We start from the raw sequence: 17,212 nt of genomic DNA, 5'->3' as shown, positions 1-17,212 counted from the left end.
TAATGCGTCTAATAAATCCCTTAGTTGCATCAGGGGTTTGAGATGACACCTTATTTGCTAAGTTCTATTTCAAGGTGTTGAATTAGTCTGCAGTGGTCATTGAAAGTAAGATTATGTGCTTACTCTGGGTAAACCTGGAGAATTAAAGAGGCAGTATTATGTAAAATTTACTTTTTTGAGTTTTACATCATGTTATGTTATTCCCTCATCAAAAACATACCTGGTGTGTTGCTTTGATTGTTTCATGCATGTTAGAGAAATTCTTAAATCTCCCGTGGCAACTATTCAACTGTGTAAAATGCCTGAGTGGACCCAACTCCTGATTTTGGCATACAGCTCATAAAAACCCAAAATTCCTATCTCAAAAAATTAGCCAAAATACAAAAATACCAAAAGTATCAAAATACCAAAAAAGTCAACCTTCAAATAATTATGTTCAGTTATGCACTCAATACTTGGTCGGGAATCCTTTTGCAGAAATGACGGCTTCAATGCGGCGTGGCATGGAGGCAATCAGCCTGTGGCACTGCCTAGGTGTTATGGAGGCCCAGGATGCTTCGATAGAGGCCTTTAGCTTATTCAAAGTTTTGGGTCTTGCGTTTCTCAACTTTCTCTTCACAATATCCCACAGATTCTCTATGAGTTTCAGGTCAGGAGAGTTGGCAGGCCAATTGAGCTAAGTAATAGTAAACCAATGGTCAGTAAACCATTTACCAGTGGTTTTGGCACTGAGAGCAGGTGCCAGGTCGTGCTGAAAAATGAAATCTGAATCTCCATAAAGCTTTTCAGCAGATGGAAGCATGAAGTGCTCCAAAATCTTCTGATAGCTGCTGCATTGATCCTGAGCTTGATAAAACACAGTGGACCAACACCAGCAGCTGACATGGCTCCCCAGACCATCACTGACTGTGGGTACTTGACACTGGACTTCTGGCATTTTGGCATTTCCTTCTCCCGAGTCTTCCTCCAGACTCTGGCACCTTGATTTATGAATGAAACGCAAAATTTGCATTCATCCGAAAAAAGTACTTTGGGCCACTGAGCAACAGGTAGCCCAGGTCAGGTGCCTCTGCCGCTGTTTTTGGTTCAAAAGTGGCTTGACCTGGGGAATGCGGCACCTGTAGCCCATTTCCTGCACACGCCTGTGCATGGTGGCTCTGGATGTTTCTACTCCAGACTCAGTCCACTGCTTCCGCAGGTCTCCCAAGGTCTGGAATCGGCCCTTCTCCACAATCTTCCTCAGGGTCCGGTCACCTCTTCTCGTTGTGCAGCGTTTTCTGCCACATTTTTTCCTTCCCACAGACTTCCCACTGAGGTGCCTTGATACAGCACTCTGAGAACAGCCTATTTGTTCAGAAATTTCTTTCCGTGTCTTACCCTCTTGTTTGAGGGCATCAATGATGGTCTTCTGGACAGCAGTCAGGTCCGCAGTCTTACCCATGATTGCGGTTTTGAGTAATGAACCAGGCTGGGAGTTTTTAAAAGCCTCAGGAATCTTTTGCAGGTGTTTAGAGTTACTTTGTTGATTCAGATGAATAAGTTAACTGCTCGTTCAGAGAACCTTTTCATGACATGCACATTTTTTGAGATAGGAATTTTGGGTTTTCATGAGCTGTATGCCAAAATTATCAGTATTAAAACACTAAAAGACCTGAAATATTTAAGTTGGTGTGCAATGAACCTAAAATATATGACAGTTTAATTTTTATTATTACATTATGGAAAATAATGAACTTTATCACAATATGCTAATTTTTTTAGAAGGACCTGTAGTAAGATTACTTGGGCATCCCTTGGCTCAATTCAGATTTTTTTTCCTTCAATTAAAGGTACAGTAGTAATGCCATCTTGTGGCAGAAAGAGTAAACTGTCAATGGGTGCCACCATATTTGGCACCTATATTTTTGAAAGAAGTGGAGGAAAAATCCTTGATGGATTTGAAAAGACCTGCCACAAATCTTGGAGCCAGCAAGTAGTGAGATTTAAGCTTCCACAGTGAAGCACATGCTGAAAGCTGAAGGACTTCATGTCTATGCTCCATCATGTACAACCCTACGGACCGAAAAATGCAAAAAACATAGGCTGCAATTTGCTCACAAATATATGCATCATCCAAACCATATTTCAAGAAAAAATGTATACATCATCCAAAAAGGCAGTTAAAAACTGGACTATAGTTGTGGGCTTAAGCATTATTAGCAATGTCTTCCAGTAACATAATTACCCAGTAATATTTTTACATGTCCTGTCAACATAATACAATAATACAATATACGCCCTGAGCACTGGGCTTAGCACATAGCAGTGAGGTTTTCTGGGGAAACCCTGATTATGGTTAAGATCCAGATTCTGTGGAGGTTGATCTATGTGCAAGTATGATGTCTCATGCTCTATGGAATCCATTGATGATGGTATATTCAGGTCTGGCAACACATGTTGCCAGACCTGACCAACTGCAGCAACCCCATATCACAGCACTGCCTCCTGGGGCATGACAGTAGGCACTAGGCATCAGTTCACCTGCCTCTCCACTTCCTCGATGTGCCCAAATGAGAAGCTAGTCATTGCATCAGCTGGAGTTAAATAACTTGTTACTAGCTGAAAGATAATAGCACATGCTTGTAAATTTAGGTGATGAATTATGTTTGGTCCAGCAGTGTTCCTCATTGTTTTGAGGAAATATCGGATGTATTTTCCCACTGATGTTGAAATATGCACTTTATTTGCAAAATCTGAAAATGAACCATTAAACCCATCTTTAAATAACCCAGCATGTGTATTCACTTGCATGAACAAAGAGATGTTTCGGGTCTATTTTATCACTTGCATTAGCAAGGTAGTGGTTCCTGAGGACTGGGATTGAGAACCAGTCCTTTAAGATAATTTCATCAGAAATATTAGACTGAATACATTTCAATTAATTAGAAAAGACAGAGTAGATTTAACATTACTTTAAACCTCCAGGCGGTCGTGGCAGATGGCCGTTTCCACTAAGCCTGAATGCTGAGAATGAGGGATTGCTGAAAGGTCCATGACTCAATGCAAGTGACTTTCGTCTGTTGCTATGTGCTTCTTTAGGGGGAGTAAATGCTGCAAATCAATGACTCGATGCAATCTTCTGGGTTTTCTTAGATAATTTTTAAGCTAATTTGAATAATAACCTGAACTTGACTGAATTGTTTAATAACTAGGATTATCAATCATCCTTGCTTGCCAAGGATTTGAACCCAGAAAAGATGTTGCCATGCTTTATTAGAGTGTTTCTCAATCCTGGTCTTCTGGTCCACCTGCCCTGCATGTTTTAGATATGTCTCGGTTCCAGAAAACCTGATTCAAATGACTCCATAACCTCTTTGCATGCCAGAAGCCTGTTCATCATTCAAGTATTGTTACCATACACCTGAAACATGCATGGTGGTTCCTGAGGACTGGGATTGAGAACCAGTCCTTTAAGATAATTTTATCAGAAATATTAGACTGAATACATTTCAATTAATTAGGAAAGACAGTGTAGATGTACAGTTTCTATTAATAACTTGATCAACAGAAATGACTCTAAAAAAGCACAAAATGCAGCTGAAATAACAGAATACATTCAAGAATAATGTAAATATACTGACAATTCTGGAATTACATCACATGTTTAATATGTTAAGCAGTGAGGTTATTGTACATGGCTCTTTCTATGCTGGTAAAATGTTACCTTTGCTTTAATCAATTTCAAGACCTTAAATTTATTCCTATTTAATGCCTTTGGCTTTTAGCTCTTCTTGGACTCGGTTGAGGTAATCAGGATCTGGGTATCCATAGCTGCAAACAGGAAAACAAATCCATCAGCTTGGTGCTAGTGTCAACCTCCAATAATCAGACTCTAGGTCACATCTATTACCACTTGGATACGTCAGCTTTGTTTTCATTTTTTATTTATGATATTTTTAAGATAGTAGCTTATGAAACATCCTGACCACTACTGACCACAACTTACTCAGGGAATTTACTTTGAGGAACGCCACTAAGTCTGTGCCTATGGTTATTAAGTCCTGTACACCAAATGATTTATGGTCGAAGGTCATTAAAAGCTCATTAAGTAATTAATAAATATGTAATATAAGGCCATAAGCAGTCCTTACGAAGTTGGTCCTCCATGCACTGATGTCTTGTGGTGAATATCATTCCAAGTCACCATATTGTTCCTGCCACTGGTGCTGGATTGACCAATAGTGAAGATGAGCCTCTGATTAAAGGCTTTCCTGAGCAGTTCCAGGACTTTCCTTCCTTCAAAGGAGTCTGGAAGGTAGGCGGTTCGGGATGCACCTTCGAATGGTTGACCAGGGTTTGGATGCTCCTCCTGCAAAAGATTTTTATTTTAAAAGTCATCTCAAGATGTCATGTGATTGTGCCCAGATAAAAGCTACTACTTCCTAATACCTCTGTATATCAGCAGGCTAACTGTCCTTAAGGAGCAAAATTATTTGTAACAGATACAGAAAATTGCTTTCTCGGGATTAAAGCTGCACATGCACAGACATTCATGTGAAATTATTATGGATGCATGTAAGCAAAGGATTGATCGGGTGAATTCAAACTCTTCTTGCCAATAATTTGGCCAACTGGATGGACTTTCACTGTTGTTTCCAAATCTAAGTCCTTATGACAGAGATAATGCTCAGGGAGCGTGCTTTGGGAAATGGAATCACTATTACTTGGAACATTTAAACGTAATCTCACACTCCCATATTCTAGTAGTATTTTTAGTTTTGCAATACAAGTTTTATCTAAGGATGGGCATTTATCATATGGTTTGATTATTGTAAAGAAATAATAAATAAATCAGAATTGTGATATGAAAATAATCTGATTTATTGTAACATGACGTTTTGTCAACCTTAAAAGAAATAGTAGTATTGTCAGGAATGTTACTTTAGATAATTTTCTTCATAATTAGTTTAATCAGAGCATCAACAAATAACCATAAATTAAATAGTATGGTTAACTTCATGAAGTAGTTACTTGGTGCATCTAGATCCTAAAAATCTAGCTTCTTTATGTTATAGGGTTAAACCTTAAAAAAGGTTGCTTTAAGTAGAATTAATGTACTCTGGAAAATAATTGAATAAATCAGTAAATTAGTACGTAATTATACTGAATAATTATAGAAAGTATGCGCAAACTTCAGACAATACACTGTGTGCACAATTATTAGGTAAGTTATATCAGAATTTTTATGCATACTTTCAAACTTCATTTGTATAAACTTGAATGCTTATTGAATATGAACACATCAGCTGATGTGTATTTGTTTAATGAGGGAGGGTGGGGCCTAAGGAAATCAACACCCACCAGCTATCTGCCTAATTACCCAGATAGCACAAAATGATTGAAACAACATTGAATCAATGTCAGCCAGAAACATTGAATCAACGTTGAACGCTAACATTGAAACAACATTGAAAGTGGTCGGTGACTTGTATGTTGAATCAACGTTTGGGTTTCAACCATAACTGACATTATATCAATGTTGATTCAACCATCATTTGTATGTCAATTTACATGCATATTTATGTTGATATTGCATTGAATCAGTTAGGGATCAACATTGATTCAACCATCTGAATGTGGTTCTGCACACATATTTCTGTTTATTTTACATTGAATCAATGTTGATTCAACACTCATTTGACTGTGGATCTGCATGCATATTTGTGTTGATTCTACATTGAATCAGTCAGGAATCAATGTTGATTTAACCATCATCTGAACGAGGATCTGGACACATTTCAGTTGATTTTACATTGAATTAGTCAGGAAACAATGTTGATTCAACCTTCATCTGAATGTGGTTCTACATGCAGATTTGGGTTGATTTCATATTGAATGAAAGCTAAGGATTTATGTACATTTTTAGGTCTGAAGTAACATACCACTAAAAGTTTCTTCACTGGTGTTGAAGAAACTGTGTACAAAAGTTTAAAAATGACAACATAGGTTTGATATAACATTTTATTTAAGAAAAGAGGGACAGATATTTAAACATATTTGACTCCATTTTGACTGTCAGAATAACAGTCTATTGTCCACAGAAGAACAGAGTCCATGAGGTTAAGCTTTGTACTGTATGAACCAGGGAAACGGTACAAGTTGTGGTAACCCCAGTTTCACTCTGGCTGGCGTCACTGATTCCTTGCGATGTCTTCCTCATTCTGGCTTGTAATGAAGCCACTTCTTGACAGTTTTACTGCAGTCTTCAAGAGTCAGCTTTTGGTCAAACTGCAGAGCAACGGCTGAAAAACACAAAAATAAAAGTGAGGAAGGTGCCGGTTAGAAAGATGATAAACATTTGAAAAGTTCTGAAAGACATTGAAAGATTGAACAGTGTACTGGTTACAGGTCTGAGAACAAATACAAACCATATAGTTCCCCATGTACACTCACTGTTAATATTTATCTTAATTGTTCATTAATATTCATCTTAATGTTTACGTATACAACTACATTTACCTATGAAGCTGCAGTCTAGTGTAGGATTTATGATGCTGCACTCATGTTAAAATGAGGGAATAAATATTTAAAATAAAGGCTGTTTATCAGAAAACCTAAAGATAAAACTCAGGGAGGATCAGGGTTTATTTAACACACCAGAGACAGATAAATGGAGCAAAAGGTGATTTATACTGTAGTTGGAAAAATTATTTATAATTTATACAGAATAAACTTCCATAAAATAGCTGGTTAATCTTCAATCAACTACAAATATTTTCAAATAAGTTTATTAAATTCATTACAAAATGTTCACGTGCTGATAAAGATCCCACACCAGTAATAATAGTCCAGTTCAGTTTAGTTTAGTTTAACCAGTTACCAACCCAAGAATCAACAGACTGAATCAGCCATTAGCAGGTTTAGTTCAGTGTTTCACCTGCCTCACATGTTTTAAGTGTTTCTTTTCTGCCTCACCTGGATGGAATCTGTGGATGATTAACAACCTTCTGCACTTCTTGATGGCTGCAGACTGTCATGCAATCATCTAACTCAGTTGTTCTGGAACAGAGACACGTTTAAGCACGTCCCTAAGCACATCATAATAAAAAATGAAAAACAAGTGATTACTATCACAACAATTTAAAGCCTACCTGGAGCAGCCAGCCTTACACTTCCTTGTCCACCACATGCTCTCCCAGACCAAACAATAAGCCCCCACTCTATTTTAAAAACTCAAATCTCACAAAATCTCGCAGGATTTCATACTTAGGCCTGGAGCGCTGGGCAGGATGAAAATACTACAAAATGAGATATGACCTCAATTATTAAAAATATCTGTTTTGCCCCAAAATAATCAGGATTACTATGGGCACAAAACAATGCCCTTATTTTTTCAATAAATACATTTAAGATCAAAGTAATATTGAGAAACTTACCATAAAACTGCTCAGAGGAGAATTCAATTCAGAAGCCGGTTGCAAACAAGCCAGCAGCAAAATGGCTGTTTGGTTGGGACAAAACACTAGTGTAAAAAGGGGGAGTCAGACTGTACAACTCCTAGTAGAGACTTGTAGATGTTTTCGTGTCAACACATTATGCACAGTCAGTAATAATATTTACAGACAAGTAAGAAAATGTACATAAAGGAATCACAACCCAATGTTCTCAACATGTAGTGCGTAATTTGAAACATGATTAACCCCCACTTAGTAATAAAATGTTCTGACCCAGAGCTCAAGGATGGGGGGAGGGAAGAAGGGATGAGAGGGGGTAAAAAGGGGAAGGCTGRGAGGAGCAAGTGGGTGTGAGTAGGGGGAGATGAGGAGGTGATGAGGGGTGCAACAAACTGCACAGATTGCACACATGGGTGGGCAATCCTGGTCCTCGAGGGCCGGTGTCCTTGCAACTCTTAATGTCTCCCTGGTAGAGCAGGGAGACATCCCTGTTTTACCATCCCTCTACCAGGGATGTCTACCAGGGAGACATCCCTGGTAGAGGGAGACATCCCTCAGCTATTGAGGAGGTGATTCAATAGCTGAATCACCTCCTCTGTTCAGGCAGGTTCTCCAGAGTCCTGCTAACGACCTTATTATTTGACTCAGGTGTGTTGAAGTAGAAACGCATCCAAAAGTTGCAGAAGACCGGCCCTCGACGCCTGGAGTTGCCCACCCCTGCAGGTTCGATTCCCGACCTTGGCAACCTTTGCTGTATGACTTCCCCCTTTCTTGTCAATTAACTATCAAATAAAGGCCACTAGAGCGAAAAAAATCTTTAACAAAATAAAATGTGAAAATTTAAAACCCTCACCTAAAATTAAAATTGTTTCACCTGGAGCCCAAGGAGGAGGGGAGGAGAGTGGAAAGGGGGAGGAGATTGAGGGGTAGATGGGCCCAGGTGAGGGGTGGGTGGTGGGGGGAAAGGGGTGTGTGTAGAGGGGTGTGAAAATCAGCTTACGTTGATTGAACATTTAGGTTACGAGTTCTTCCCCAAACCTTGTCCTCAAGGCAAACTGACCTGTGTGTTTTCAATTTCAGCAAAACCCTGTTAATCAGACATCAATTAAAATCATGTTTGCCGAATTAGGGAAATACCTAAAACTTGCAGGGCTTGGAGGACCAGTGCTGAAACACACTGGATTCACTTTGACTTTACTTGAAATAATTAAGTTTGATACCACATTTGGATCCCTCGTCTGACACAATGACTAAAGCTAACCAGGGACAGATTCCCTGGTTRGCCACCGTTGCTCTGTGGGTAGAGCAGTTGTCTTGTGATCAGAAGGTTGACAGTTCAATTCCAGCTCCCTCCTGCCACATGTCAATATGATCCCTGGGCACTTAACCCCAACTGATCTGTGCATTAAATAAATGTGTGAATGTGACTCTAGTGTAAAGCACTTTCAGTGGTCAAAATGACTGGAAAAGTGCTATGCAAGTTTATTTACCATTTTCGAAGTAAACTAAATGATTTGAGTAAGACTGACTTAAATCTGTTATCTTAAACATACTTAATAAATTTGTTAAAAATAAATTAAATTGAGTTGGATGATTATAATATATTGAATTGGTTAAACTTAGTAAATTAAGTTGGATAAACTTAATAAATTCAGTTGGATAAACTTAATTGAATTGCTTGTTACCTACAGAAACAATTCAATTTAGTTGGTTCAACTATTTTCTTTTTAGAGTGTGTTTTATAGTTGATCCACCATCATTTGTCGACTTCAACCAAAAATTAACCATTTATCAGACCTCGGCATTTCAGTCATTAGATTTCAACGACAAAACAACATTGATTCATTGACACAGTTTCAACGGTTTGATTGGATGATTGTTTGATGGTCGATGCATCGTCATTTGTCGACTTCAACCAAAACTCAACGATTCTAACTATTTTTCAACATTGATTTAACATTGTGTGCTATCTGGGTATTAAGCAGCTTCTTTTCTTCTGGCAAAATTGGCCAATAAAAGAGATTTAAGTTACTCTGTAAAGTCCAAAATTGTAAAAAGTCTTTTAGAGGGAAGCGGCACTCTTGAAACTGCTAAGACATTGGGGAGTGATCACAGAACCATCAAAAGTTTTTTCTGCAAATAGTCAATAGGGTTTCAAGAAACAAGTTGAGAATAAAAACATAAATTAACTGATAAAGATTTGAGAAAAATCAAACGTGAAGCTGCCAGGAGCCCATTATCTTCCAGTGTTGTCATATTCCAGAACTGCAACATACCTGGAGTACCCAGACATACAAGATGTTCAGAGCTCAGAGACATGGGCACAGTAAGGAAGACTGAAACCAGACCACCACTGAACAAGACATAAGTTGAAACGCCAAGACTGAGCCAAGACAGATCTGAAGATGGATTTTTCAAAAGTTTTATGGACTGATGAGATGAGAGTGACTCTTGACGGATCAGATGGATGGGTCTGTGGCTGGATCAGTAATGGGCACAGAGCTCCACTTCGCATCAAACACCAACAAGGTGGAGGTAGGTACTGATATGGGCTGGTATTATTAAAGATGAGCTTGTTTTCAGTTTGAAAATGGTCTCAAAATCAACTCCCTTCCCTGCTGCCAGTTTTTAGAAAATACTTTCTTAAAGCAGTGGTACAGGAAAAAGTTTGCATCTTTCAAGAGAACCATGATTGTTATGCAAGACAATGCTCCATCAAGCATGAAAATACTCCACTATGTGACTACCAGTAAAAGCATTAAATGATGAAAGAATAATGAAGTGACCCCTCCCTCACCAGACCTAAATCTCCTTGAGAACTTGTGGGCCCTTCTTAAACAAGAGATTTATGGTGAATGAAAACAGTTCACATCTCTGAACAGTGTCTGGGAGGCTGTCATTGCTGCTGCATGAAAAGTTGATCATCAACAGTTCAAGAAACCAACAGACTCCTTGAATGGAAGGCTTACAACTGTTAATGAAAAGAAAGGTGGCTATATTGGTCACTGACATATTTTTTAAATATTAGAAATGCTTGTCAATTTTGAGTTGTGTTTATTATTCTCACTTTAATGGATGACAATAAAAGAGTGAGATGGGAAAGTTTTCATTCTTAAATCAGTTGCATAATTCTGCACTCAAATCGTTCACACATAGATGTTGTCCTAACAAAGCCAAAATCTCAGTTTTACTTTCTTAAATATTCAGGTTTGAGAGGTTATTAACATTTTGGATTAACCAAGAGCCCTGGAGTTGTTCAACAATAAAATTAATCCTCAAAACTACAACTTACGTACTTATTGTACGAGTGTACACCTAAAATAGATTTGGTATAAAGATCAAACTGATCTTTAGCAGAGTGGAATTGGAATGGTTTTCTGATTAAGAATAAAGTTGTTGATGGACCCATAAACAGAAATAATAACCTTTGACGTGTACAAATGAGTATTAGGACCACACCAAGAGAATTTTTTTGAAATCATGAGAATGAAGTCTTGTTAAGAGAATAAAGTCGTAAAATTAGCCAAATAAAATTTTATTTTTATGGAAGCTCACACATATAGAGCTCCACCTATAGAGATGAGGTGGAGCGGCTGTCAGTGTGGTGCAGGGAGAACAATCTGCTCCTCAACAGCACAAAGACAAAAGAACTCATAATAGATTACAGGAGGAAAAGAACGGACATCAAACCACTACACATTGGGGGAAAATGTGTGGAAAGGGTAGCTGACTTTCGTTTTCTGGGGGTCCACATTGAGCAGGGCCTCACATGGAACGTGAACACCTTCGAGCTGATAAAAAAGGCCCAGCAAAGACTTTACTTCCTGAGGGTTCTCAGGAAGAACAACATCAAGGAGAAACTGCTGGTGTCCTTTTACAGGTGCTCCATAGACAGCATACTGACTTACTGTATCTGCGTATGGTATAACAACAGCACTGCGGCTCAAAGGAAAGCTCTACAAAGGGTTGTGAATACAGCCCAAAAAAATCATTGGCTGTTCTCTCCCCTCACTGGAGGACTTGCACAGTGACCGCTGTCTAAAAAAGGCACAACTCATCACAAAGGACACTTCTCACCCCGGATATTCTCTGTTTACACTGATGCCTTCAGGCAGACGATACAGAGCAATCAGAACAAGAACTAACCGATTCAGAGACAGTTTTTATCCTACAGCAATAACAAAACTAAATGCAATCAAATAACCATTAATCATTATGAATGATGTGTGTGAGAATGTGGTTATTCTTATTTATTAGTTTTATTTTATCACCTACTTGTTATGTATTTCTTACAGTACATGTAAAGTGTGACACAAGTTTTCTTTTTTTTAGCATATGCACTGACTTACGGCAATTTTTAAATTTCGTTGTTCTTGTGACAATGACAATAAAGATTTATCTATCTATTTATCTAAAAGCAGTTTTTCTGCTTTATTAAAATTGGGAGTGTGGAGCATCTTGTGAAGTTATACATTGGTATCAGTTTTAAAAGTAAGGACATTTTAACATGTTAGTAAAAAATATTATCAGTACAAGGACTTTAAAGTCATTATCCAAGTAATTATGTCTATTTTGAAGAAAGCTGGTCATTTCAGATCTTAAGTATCGAGACGCCTTTTTTCTGTGAATATTAATTATATATTCTCATAATATTCAGAGAATATTGTGAGAATATATTCTCATAATATAAAGACTATGACACTTTATTCTCATAGTCTGGCCTTAATCCTCTGTCAAAGAAGTGCATCTTCAGCTGTGTTTGCAAACTTGTTTTGATGGGATACCAAAGCAACAACAGACACACTTCATCATCTCCCAAAGACAAAGTCTTTGGGAGATGATGAACTTTGATGAGTGCAGCTTTGCTCTTACCTTTTGAATTCCACTTGGAATGTGATAATGGATGACTAATGTTCCATGTCTCTCATATCCAGGTAAGGAGGCAGAGGATGTCCTGATGTCCATTGTCCCTCCATCAGGCTGTGTCCCCTTCAAGGTCCCGTACACCTCCCCACAGATAGGACAAACAGGTTTGTAGTCAAAGGCTCTTTGGAGACAGTCTTTGCAGAAGGAATGCATGCACTGCAGGGCCTTTTTCTTCTCTGGTGGGATTGGCTCCATACAAATTGGACATGTCTCGTTGCCAGGAGGTTTACTTAGTTTGGGTGAAGGAGCAGATGATTTATAGCTTTGACTTCTTGCTGGATCCCTTTTAACTGGACTGTTGCCTGAACCCTTTGGATTTTGAGAAATAAACTCTTTCAGTTTTTGAACATGTGCAAAAGGTCCACAGACTGCTGTGTCTTTGCTGGAGCCTGATTTAAAAAACAGGAGAGGAAACTTTCTCTGCAGATCCTCAGCTTGATGTGGAGTCACATGAAGAGATATTAGTTGCAGGTCAGAGGCAGTTCTCTGGTAGAAAATGATGAACCTCTGCCTCACAAAATCCAGATGCACCCTGTCAGAAGAGTAAGCTGGTTTTCTTGGGGCTCTGAAGTTAACCTGTACTGTGCTATGGGGGTCACTGTTTGCTGCTTTGAACTCAATGACAAAATGGCCTAGAATTTTCTTTAGTTTTTCGTCATATTTTTTTTTTATGTATTCCATCACAACTCTGTTCACAGGTACTGAACATGTTGCAGCACAGGGAGTTGGAGGAGCAGTCTGTCCTTGTGTTCCAGGACTAGAAAGATGTCCTGACAGTCGCTTTACGAGCTGCTGCACCTTATTAAAGTCTCTACTGAACACTCTATAACAGGACGCAGTTTTCTCAGGGCAGTAGTTATCATTAATCCACTTTTTAACATTTATGTCTCCAATCATCTCTTCATCAATGATCAGAGTAATGTCTGTGATAATCTGCAACAGAACAAAACAGTTTAAGTCATTTAATAAGTCCAGAAAAATAAAGTATAACATACAGTGTTGTTTGACTACCTATGCCGGTCACAAAGTATATTAAAACCTATTCAGTTTTTTAGGAGATCATATTTAGATCCAAGATAAAATGAACTCCACTTCTGTTTTTATGACTGACAAAGACAGATTTTCTCATGACTTCAAGTTCAAGTCATTTTTATTTTGTTTGACTGCATTTCAGACCAGTCCTTTTACCTGACCAGGTGTCAGACATCACAAAGCAGGTTCAAGCTATCTGGGTTTTATTTATGTTCATGGTCAGCTATGCATAGTTTTTTTTAGTCACTACTTCAAAAAAAAGTAAAAAAGAGTTTCCAACAAAGAATTTCACCATAAGTACAACCAGAATTCCAATGACATTAGGACATTGTGTAAAGTATAAACAAAAACAGAATACAATTATTTGCAAATCCTTTTCAACCAATATTTAATTGAATTGACATCAAAGACATGATATGTAGTGCTCAAATGGATAAGCTTTATTTTTATTTTTTGGAAATATTCACTTATTTAGAATTTGATGCCTGCAAAACAATCCAAAAAAGTTGGGACCGGGACTTGTTTACATCATCTTTCCTTTTAGCAATCAATAAGCGTTTCGGAACTGGGGACACTAACGGTTGAAGTTTTAAGTGGAATTCTTTTTTATTCTTGGTGCATGTACAACTTCAGTTGTTCAGCAGTCTCTGGTTTCAGTTATGGTATTTTGCGCTTCATAATGAGCAACACATTTTCAATGGGAGACAGGTCTGGCCTGCAGGCAGGCCAGTTTAGTGATTTGAATTAAAACAAAATTAAAATGCCTAGGTTTTATTCATTTATCTGTAAATTCTCTAAAAATACAAATTTGCAGCCCGAGCATCCTTATAATGTAAAGAGTTCTATCTAACAGGGACTATATTAGAATTCAGCTGGTATCCGTTTCCAGGAATAGGGTATAATAGGATGATGATGGAGAGTTGGTACAAACAAGATGTGTGGGATCTTATGCCGGTGTTACGAATTAACTGGTGGTGGCACCTGGGAGAGACAGATGTTTCAGTGGGAGTGGCTTTTTAGGACCCTTTAACCAAGCCAGGAAATAAACAATGCAATAAGCTTAAAGAACTACAAATCTTTGCAAAAATACTATTCGATTCCCTAAGACACCAATTAAGATGTCAAGAATAACTAATTAGAAAGACTTTTATTGGTCTAATATTGTATGTTGCTTTTTTAAAAATTAATTTCCAAAACCACCAAAACATCTACATTACACAGAACTTGTCCTGACTTATGTGTCGGTTCAGAGGTTGAACCTGAGGGAAGATCAAAATAGATCTCAAGATGCCATAAACAGATCTCAAAGCAAATAATAATCCCTGAAAGCCAACATAAATGTTGAAGAGACATATAATTTAAAATAAAATGTTTAAAAAGATCGACTGGCTATGTTGTATCTCATTTTCTAGTTCATTTACAGAAGACATGGCAGATCTATGTAGAAGTGTTATTCTTTATTGTTGATATTTTTTCCTCATAATTTAACTAAACATCTTTATTCTTTTCATCAAGTGACATTAACATTCAACCATAAGAGACGATGAAAAAACAATTGACTTATTTACTTTTCCATTGGAAGTCGGTTGAAATCTTCCCTCAAACAGATTCTGAAAGTGTCACCAGTTAATCCAGGTCTGCTTCTTAAAGCGCCAGGTTGGATAAGAACCAATGACAGGTAGGATCATTGGACCTCCATCTGCATTTATGGTTTAGTGCAGGGGTCCCCAAACTTTTTTCTGTGAGGGCCACATAACTTTTCCCTTATCTGGTGGGGGGCCGGAGTCAGTTTGTAACAGAAAAAATGTGATGATTGCAGGACTGCCTAAATGTAAAATATATATTGTTTTCCAGAAAGCACAATCAAATAACCGTCTCTGGGTTCTTCACATAACAAAAGTCAGGAAATAAATAACACTATTAATGAAATAATAACCAAATAACCCTCTCTGGGTTCTTCACAGAATAAATCCAGGAAGGATTATAGTCTGTATTTTACGAACTATGAGCCGCACTGGACTATAAGCCACAACCCCAAAGTTTTTTTTTAAACCAGTAAACATACACATCTAAGCCGCAGATATCTCTGGCGCTCCAACACCGATGCAACAGCAGCAGCGGGGGGCGGACACCCAAAATTTGAGTCATAACAGGTCAATTGAATATCACATTTATTAGGGTTGAAAAAGAAAAAATTGCCAAGATTAGATTTAACAGAACTGATTACGGTAGTTTCCGAAAGGTAACTGTAACAGTAAAAGTGCTGATCCTTCGTGTTGCTACTAGCATGTGCTAAAGCAGTGGTTCCCAACCTTTTTATTAGTGCGGACCAGTCAAGACTTGGAAATTTTGTTGCGGCCCGGGGGGGAGCGGAGGAACGAGAATACAACCTGTTGAATGTGACAGGTAGCCAATCAGAAATTGCGGTGACGTAAGAACAGAGGGGAATCCCAAACAGCTGACATATCCCGCAACTGAGAGTCCTGTAGATATCGGAGATGATATGTGGAAATGTTTATTATTAAATCTAAAGGTCATTATTATGTTTATTCAGTTAAAAATGTTAACTATGAAAAAACACAGTCACCTCCAAATCGTAGAGCAGCAAATACAGCGGCTGCTACCGTCGTCTTTCATCCACCGCCTTTTCTTTTTGTTACGTCTTTTATCTCTTAAAATGACTCACTGTTGCTTCTACATCGTCATCCGTGTTTGGTTATTCTAAATTCCCGCTATGTTGGGAGGTTTTACTGGATTATCCTCTGGAATCGGGATGTTCGTGASTGGAATCGGTTCGTGTTGCTCCTGCCTTGGAGACACGAAMCGATCGAACCTGTTGTTCTTTTATCAGCTCTGTGGTCACAGAGGTTTGGAGAATCGGCCGACAATTCTTATGCCGTTCAAACCAGACTTAAGACTCACAATCTCTACTCATCTCCTCTCGACCACTGCCCAAACGCTCTCTGACTTTGGTCGCTATGGTAACGTTTAAATACCCCTTCAAAATAAAATACAGAAGCGCCACAAAAAACGAACATTTTACTTTCGTGAAAATTTTAACTCACGATACTGACTAACAGGAGCCCTAAGCTTGTTTCTCTGCAACGAGACGGTCCCATCTGGGAGTGATGAGACAATAACACTCGAGGTGTGTTACTTGAGCACAGCGTGCTTGGTCTCTATGTGGCAAAGCAGCATGAAGCTTCATTGCCTCATTAGCAGCCGGTCTTGTGAGAAATTCTGTTCCCCTGAGAAAATCTGTTCCCCCTGTGTCGGGAGCGCGCATAGCAGCCAGAGAMGTGGATCCGGCGGATCTGACCATATTCACGGCGCTTCTGATCGATTTCTCGGTAAAACCACTCATATGATCACGTCACTGTTGTAACTTTCAGTTTAATCGGCAGCTATCAAAATAAAAATACATACATAAATAAACGAGGTCTTGTGTGGAGGTCTTTTTACGCTGTTTTGTGTTATTTTAAACGCGAAGTGAATCGATCTTTTTTCAGCTTTTGTCTCGTAAGCCTGACAAATAAAAGTCAGTCAACAAACACAGGTTTCCAACACGTTGTGTGCATTTATAATTTTTCATTTCGCATAAAGGAGGAGGAGGGAAGCTGGCCGATAGCAGGGCAAAAAAATAAAGACTTCCTGAAAAGATCAGAGTATAAACTTTTTGGTAAATCCCGTTCTAATGTAAAATATGACATTACTGGATTAAGGAAATGTCTAGTATGCTATCACACATAATATTTTTTGAGAATTTGGAAACAGGTGCTTTTTATTTCAAAAAGTTATTGGAGAAGAGGAGAGAATGGATA

The 17,212-nt window shown here is 38.3% G+C and overlaps 2 protein-coding genes across 2 annotated transcripts in view; one reads left to right on the top strand and one right to left on the bottom strand.

Annotated features, from left to right (window-relative positions):
- The window catches only part of zbtb26 (zinc finger and BTB domain containing 26), a 1,115,122-nt gene that overhangs the window by 268,366 nt on the left and 829,544 nt on the right, over positions 1 to 17,212 (top strand). The gene's annotated exons all lie outside the window — the stretch shown is intronic.
- LOC103469642 (E3 ubiquitin-protein ligase DTX3L-like) overlaps positions 3,510 to 17,212 on the bottom strand; it is a 23,684-nt gene continuing 9,981 nt past the window's right edge. Inside the window, exons 2-4 of the mRNA XM_008417425.2 lie at positions 12,306 to 13,292; positions 4,131 to 4,348; positions 3,510 to 3,810 (exon numbers count right to left, since the gene is read on the bottom strand). Of these exons, the coding sequence (XP_008415647.1) occupies positions 3,741 to 3,810; positions 4,131 to 4,348; positions 12,306 to 13,292 (1,275 nt within the window). The 3' untranslated portion in view covers positions 3,510 to 3,740. The remainder of the gene's footprint in view (positions 3,811 to 4,130; positions 4,349 to 12,305; positions 13,293 to 17,212) is intronic.

This window comes from Poecilia reticulata, linkage group LG9, assembly GCF_000633615.1.
Source record: "Poecilia reticulata strain Guanapo linkage group LG9, Guppy_female_1.0+MT, whole genome shotgun sequence".
Classification (NCBI taxonomy): Eukaryota; Metazoa; Chordata; class Actinopteri; order Cyprinodontiformes; family Poeciliidae; genus Poecilia; species Poecilia reticulata.
Note: the sequence above shows the minus strand (reverse complement) of the source record. Positions and strands in the feature narration are given on the sequence as shown.